The sequence below is a fragment of the Centrocercus urophasianus genome, unplaced genomic scaffold, assembly GCF_019232065.1.
Source record: "Centrocercus urophasianus isolate 14NV4802_14NV808 unplaced genomic scaffold, USGS_Curo_1.0 seq_21, whole genome shotgun sequence".
NCBI classification, from domain to species: domain Eukaryota; kingdom Metazoa; phylum Chordata; class Aves; order Galliformes; family Phasianidae; genus Centrocercus; species Centrocercus urophasianus.
Window position 1 is genome coordinate 1,428,030 of NW_024884767.1, and position 6,826 is coordinate 1,434,855.

Here is a 6,826-nt window from a genome sequence, read left to right on the forward strand (position 1 = left end):
GAACCACATGTCTGTGCACTTTAAGCTTATTTGTGCAATCTGTCTCTGGTATCTCCTGTCAGCTGGGACTGAGAAATGCTTGCAGGTGTTTTCTGATTCCAGAGTACACCAGCCCTTCCTCTTGCTCCATCATAAGGCTAAAAGGCTTCCTGGGTTTAGTTTAAATTAGATGCTTGATGCAGTCCATTCAGTTTTTCACACATGGAGTGAGAATAACTGAAGTGAAGTTAGTTTTAGAGACAAATGTGATCCACTGTATAAAAGTTCTTCAGGTAATAAAGAGATTGCATAAAAGTAATCTCTTTAAAGAAACTTATAAAAGTAATAGTTTATAAATTTATTAAAATGCAAATATACTGATCTTTTTTTTTTTCACAGTTGTAACCCACCTGCTGTTCCATACCTTGGAATGTACTTGACAGATCTAGCATTTATTGAGGAAGGAACACCAAATTTCACTGAGGAAGGCCTTGTTAATTTTTCCAAAATGAGAATGGTAATTTTAATTTCTTTACATGCTTTCCCAACAGATGCTTAATTGTGAGCTAATTATTGATTTAATTACATCTGCTTTGAACGTAACTGCTAGGACTTAAAAGTATATTTGCATTGTGCATGGTAGATAGCTATTTGAAAGCAATCGTCCCAGTCTTCTATCACCACCTTCTGGTAAACTGAGGATTTGTATGGTGTCAGTTTGTCTCCTGTTTGTTCACTGAGAAGTTGGAGACAGAAAAGCAATTGCCTTAAGCCTGTGAAGGAGCAGCAAAAGGAGCAGCATAATTAAATGAGAAGATCAAAGTGTTTCATCAGAAAATAGTGCTCACAATTTTTTTTCCAAGTTAGCCAGGATCTGTTTAAAGAAGCATTATGATGTTGATTCTCTCCAACTGTTATTTTATAAAGCCCCTTGGAGAGAAGCATGGAAACTTCTCTGTTAATCTCAACTTAATGTTCATGTAATGACTACAGTCTGTAGCGGTAACTCGAGGCAAAGATAAAGGAGGTAATCAATGTACAGTTACCAGTATACACAGAGGGGAGAGAAGGTGGATCACTTGAGACTGACTTTACAATAAATGGTAAATTTAGGGAAGCTAAATCCTTGGAAACCATTAGGAGATTTTCTCTGCACTTTTTTTTTTTTTCCCCAGGTTTTTAAAAAATTTGGAAAAAAAAAAAAAAAAAAAAGCATTATGTGCCTAACTGAAGTAAAAATGAAGTTGTACTCACTAGATTTATGTATTCTTTTGAAAGATCTCACACATTATCAGGGAAATACGCCAATTCCAGCAGACCTCCTACCGCATAGAACATCAGCAGAAGGTAAGGCACTGTTACCTAACAGTCAAACTAAAGCAGTGGTAGAAATCGGCTGTAAGACACTGCTGTTGTTGAAAGCCAAAATGAATATTTTCTGCTGCCACAAACAGGAGGGGACAGACAAATATGGACAAATACTGTGGGTTTGTGATCTCTTGCTTCCTTAGCACTGTTTGTAGAGGCAAGTTTTTCACCATCCTGTGAGAGCTCCCTTGGGATTACAGCCAACATAGTTTTGGAGTACAGGGGAATGGGTTCAAAGAGACATGTGATCTTAATTAGGTTCCTGGTTAGAACCTAATTCCCCACAGAATCCCAGAATACTGGGATTAAAGGATAAGAAATGGCACAAGCATCCACTGATGCTGTGTCCATCCTAAAGTTCTTTTCCTCTTGTCATTTATGGGACCTATGAAAAGTTGTCCAAATCAACCTGTGTCTCCAGAGAAAAAACACCAGAAAATCAACATGAGCCTTGGTAACCTGGCTAAGGATTTAGTCCTGAGACATTGTACTTGATTCATAGAGCACTGGTGGTACAGCTTTACACCATTACAATGAGATGTTGTGTTTCTCTGAGTTCAGCTATGTTTTCTGCATTTCAGGTCACTCACTACTTACTTGACAAGACACTCATCATAGATGAAGATACTTTGTATGAGCTTTCCCTAAAGCTTGAACCCAGACTCCCTGCCTGAAGATCCAGCTTTGTCTCAGAGTCTACAGAATGCTTTAATACAATGAACAAAATTATGCATGCCCAGTCCTAAAGACAGCAAGGGAAATACTGAGAAGAATGCAAGCTCTCTTTTCCAGTAAGAGATACTGAACCTCACAGCATTTCCCTCTCAGGCAACAAAAATTTGCTGTTGGACAGGGAAGACAAAGATGCTTTCATCTCTGCATTAATGATTGCTATTTTGCAAAGACAGTGTTTCACAGTAAGATGTGTGCATTTAGTGGAAAATAAGAGGCTTTCCTGTGAAAGATAACTCATTCTAGCTATCTTAATGTTGACAAATTTAAACAGTGGTAATATACCCAGTTACATAAGGCAGATGAGCAAAATGAGATGGCTCTGATGTGGTCTGTGTTGATGGCTGACAGTGCAGTCAGCCACACACTTCACTGAGGAAGTAATGGTACTGGTGTCCTCCTGTGACTTTAAATTAATTGAAAAAAAACGGGAACTTAACAGTCATCTCCTAGCCTGGAGTGACTCTAAGGTAGCATCTAGTATCTCTCTCCCTATCCACAGTTGTTCTAAATGTTTGTTTAATGATATCCTTTATAGAATGTTACCTTTGTTTCCTATAAATGTCTTATCAGCCTTTTCTAAGGTAACTGATTTTACATATAAATAAATTGTAAATATTTTTTCATTAATATTCTATGAGAATATTTTCAGCATGGAAAGCAAATAAACTAGCTGAATAGTTGTACACAGTTGCCAACCTTGCAGGCTTCAGCTGGGAAGTACAAGGTTAGGAGCTATACCTGAGACTCGAGAGATCTGGACCTGCAGTGAACGGGGATGGTTAGTCGTGTTGCAATGCAGTCCTGAAAAGGCACTTTATTTTTTCTGCACCTTCTGCAAGTTCTGCGGCAAGTCAGGCAACAGAGCACTTTCTGGACACACTGTGGAGAGAAGAATATACATGGTCTGTCAATAAGTAGTGACTATTAGAAGTTGGAATGGCTGTTTTGCTTGGAAATGTCTGGTTTTTGTTCAGTCACTGAGTGCTGACTCTGCTCTAAAATCATTCATATCAGCGGCAAACTTGGAATGGAGCAAACACGTACTACACATTTTTATTTGAAGTAGTGATTGTCATTTGTGTAGGGGCACATGTTTCAAGGAAATGTAACAGATGGTAACTGTTTTTAAAGCCTATGCTTTTGTGATATGTACCAGGTAGACAGATTTCATTTCTACAGATAGTTGCTACTTCCTAAAATTTTCTGATCATAAGTGGCCTGTTGTAGCTGCATGGCAAGTGAGCTCAAATGCATGCTGTAAAGTACATCAAAATACAAAGTGCTGGTATTAGCACTGCTGAATAACTTGGCTGGAAAAGTGTCCTTTTCCAATGATGTTCAGCCAGTTGAAGAAATAGGGCTATATCACTGTATACCTCCCTTAAATCCTCTCAGGGAGATAAATGTTCAAAATGGATTGTGACCTAGGCCTATTTGATCTGACAGTTCTCACTACAGTCATGATGCTTCTGAATGATTGCAATGAAAAATGGATCTGCCTGGCTTGTGTGCTTTGTCTTTAATTGCACTTTAATTATATTGTTGGTCCAGCCGAGAACCGCACAGTAAATTCATTCATTCTACACAAGTGTAAATGCAAGCATTTATAAATGTACCTTAGCAACTGTAAAATTAGTGAAGGGTCTTCATCTGAAGGACCACCTCTTTGTAAATAACTGCATGTAATACTGGGAAGTTCCTCAATTAGAAAAGCAGACAGTGACAAAAAAGGAAATTCCAGAAACATCTGAAGTATTTCTGATGATTGCTGTAGAAATGAACGTGGAAGATATTATTTATAGAAGCTTTTAATTATCAAAATTGTGCTTATTCTTTTCATTAATTGCTGACAAAAAAGCTGGTCACATCCCAGTGCATGGTAGAATGAAAAGCATGTATTGTTTGGACCACAAAACCGGCTTTTTGTTTATTCTCTGTACAAAAACAGATACTATCTGTTATTTTTGTTAAAGATTTCAAGGTCAAAAAGAAATGGGGGGAAAGTGGTCAAAAAAATATGATTTCTTAATTTGGTTTTGTTGTTTCTCTGTTAACACGGAAAATATGTAACAGCTGTCAGCGTGGCTTGGCATCTCTGTTGTTTGCTGTGAACTGCTGCTTTATCTTCCTGTATCCCTCTATACCAAATTTCCTCGATGTTTTTAGGGTTACAGGGTACAGTTCTTTGTCTTATTTTGTTCAGTTTGTTGTTCTGTACTTTTGGTACATGTATTGGTTCTTCAGACTTTGAGAACACTGAATATGTTTTAATGCTTGCTGTACACAGGGGTGGTGCTGTGCTAGTGCTCCAGTGTTACACATGGACATAGGCTAGAAAGATGAAGGATTAAAGATGTTTATTTTGATGGTGCTAAGCATCTGGTATCTTTAAGTCAAGTCAACCACAGTGTGGTTGTTCAGCCCCTCTGGAAAGGGATGTACTACTTACATGCCAAAATTTACCCCTTGGTCAGTGGCAGGATTTAGACTGGCATCACTGGAGTAATTTGGTAAATATTATGGTCAGAGCAGTGTTTGATTCAATGATAAACAATTTAACAATGGTTTTGGATGTGGATTCAATGTGTTCATTAAAACACAGGAGGTGGCTGCTCAAAGAATTGATCAAATATTTTGACATCCATAATCCTAGCCAGTATTTGCAATCCCAAATCTGAGCTGGAAAAAGCTGTTGTGAAGAAGTCCTATGCAGTAAGTGCAGAGTGATGCATTTTGCCCCTCACTCAGGTAGTATATGCATTTCAAATGTAAGCAGCCTGAGTGCCTCTGCTACAGTACTGCTGCAGCGCTTGAGCTATGGCTGTAGTTAGTGGGCAACCTGCTTTATGTGAAGCTTTGCTCAGTACACCCACCTAACCAGCTAGTGCAGTGATCTGTGTCTCTGTACTGCACAGGGCTTGTGCAGTTCCTTACTACCAGTTTCTCTCTGCCACTCCACCACAGACGTATAATGTAGTGTATTGAGATGCAAATCCTATTTATCAGATACCCCGTTTGCCACTGGTGTTTCAGGGAGGATGTTTCCAAGTGAGGATTTTGGCATTCAGACCTTGCTGTCTTTTAGGATCTCGTCCATTGTACTTTTATGCCGTGCAAGCAGTGCGGACTTACTCATTTTTGCAAATGGAGCTGAAAAAGCCCATATGATTTAGAATTTGTGAGAAAGAGAAGGGCTGAAGTACCTCTCTACTTGCCTTTGTTAGCTCCTCAGCGCTGCTGCACCAGTGAGACGCAACAGCAGTTCTTTCATTGCGGGGGGTTGCTCTCTTCATTGCTCTCTGGACAAAAATGCCTCAGGGTGTATGGGCTGGCTAGCTGCAAAGGGGATAGCATATTTCACCCACTTTTCTCAGTGGGCACATCTGCCAGCAAAGTCCAGGAGAGTTCTGCAGTAACTTTTACTGTACAAGTAGCATCCCAGAGTCAGCCTGCAGTCAGCTGGGGACCTGGGCAGGAGCACGGGCACTGCCCCTGTGTGTGACAGACATGTCTCACAACGGTAGGGGCCTAGAAATGCCTTCACCCCAGCCTTCACTCCCTGCCTGCTCACTCCCCTTCCCCACTCAGCTCTCCAGTGTTGTTCATGGCACTTCATACCAGCCAGTGGATGGAGGCCATGATCAGTCATCATGTGGAAGCAAAGTGAATCTGTTGAATTTACAGTTGCAGTGATTGTGTCCTGTCCCTTTCTTTCTGCTAGTCCTGTAACAAGCAAACATGCTGCTTAGGAGCGACAGATTCAGCCAGGACTGATAACTGTCTAAAAGCAAGAAAGAAATCTCTGCCCTCTTTGCGCTTTCCTAGTTCTTGCTGCTGGTTGTTATTCTGTAGGGTAAAAAGAAACTTCTTATTTAAAAGTATTTATTAAATTTAGTCACGTTGATTTTGATTTCGGGACATGTTCATTATCCCCAATTTTCCTTAATTACTATTATTTATTTTAAGGGATTTTTAAAACATTGTTTTATTTGTATGGAAATTCAGTCTTTATTCCTTTCACTCTTAGCAACAACATTAAGCTTAGATATATAATTTAAAATTCTCACTAATAGAGATATTTTTACCCGGTCATAATTGCTTTTCATTAAGGGCAAAATCCTTCAGACCTCATTCTGACATTACGTTAGGCTTCACTGAGAGCTTTTCTTAACTAAATTTTTGGGGATCTGGCTCTCAGCTATTTGCCTGTTAACAGTTTTTGCCTCCAAAGGTCAAATGTCTCTGTACTTTGCTTTATGTCTAATATTCTGCTTACTTATGGTGGTTTTGTGGTACCTTTACTTTTGCAATTGTCTCTGAATTTCTGTTCTCTAGGTGAATAGATGTATGTTTATTTGACAGATGTACCTATATCTAACTGCTTGGTGCACATCCAGATGTTTTTGCATGTATTGTAACTTATCTTTTACTGGAGGTTATTGCTTTGTATTGTTAGTAAGGCATATCAGGCAGGGTGTTGTGCCTGTGTGCTGATTAAACTTTTTTTTTCCTGAGTTTGAGGAGTACTTACTGGCTTCTGTTTTTTTTTTTACCCCTGGTGGTGAAAAGTGGGAACTTAAACACACCACGTCTGAATTCTGGGTCTTTGAGGCAAACAGAAGATGAGAAGGGACAGCCCATTAATAAGGAGAAAGCCAGAGAAAAATCTGGGTGTTCGACTTTGAATTTGACCTTCTCCATTTTATTCTTTGTTTGTTTATGTTGCATTGCAAATGCTGTGGGC

General features: G+C 39.3%; 1 protein-coding gene across 2 annotated transcripts in view; it reads left to right on the plus strand.

Annotated features, from left to right (window-relative positions):
* The window catches only part of RASGRF2 (Ras protein specific guanine nucleotide releasing factor 2), a 122,826-nt gene extending 116,230 nt beyond the window's left edge, over window positions 1-6,596 (plus strand). For both annotated transcript variants that reach the window (XM_042823091.1, XM_042823092.1), the window contains exons 25-27: window positions 379-496; window positions 1,258-1,326; window positions 1,929-6,596. In XM_042823091.1, coding sequence (XP_042679025.1) covers window positions 379-496; window positions 1,258-1,326; window positions 1,929-2,021 — 280 coding nt within the window. In that variant the 3' untranslated portion in view covers window positions 2,022-6,596. The remainder of the gene's footprint in view (window positions 1-378; window positions 497-1,257; window positions 1,327-1,928) is intronic.
* Window positions 6,597-6,826: the final 230 nt, after the last annotated feature.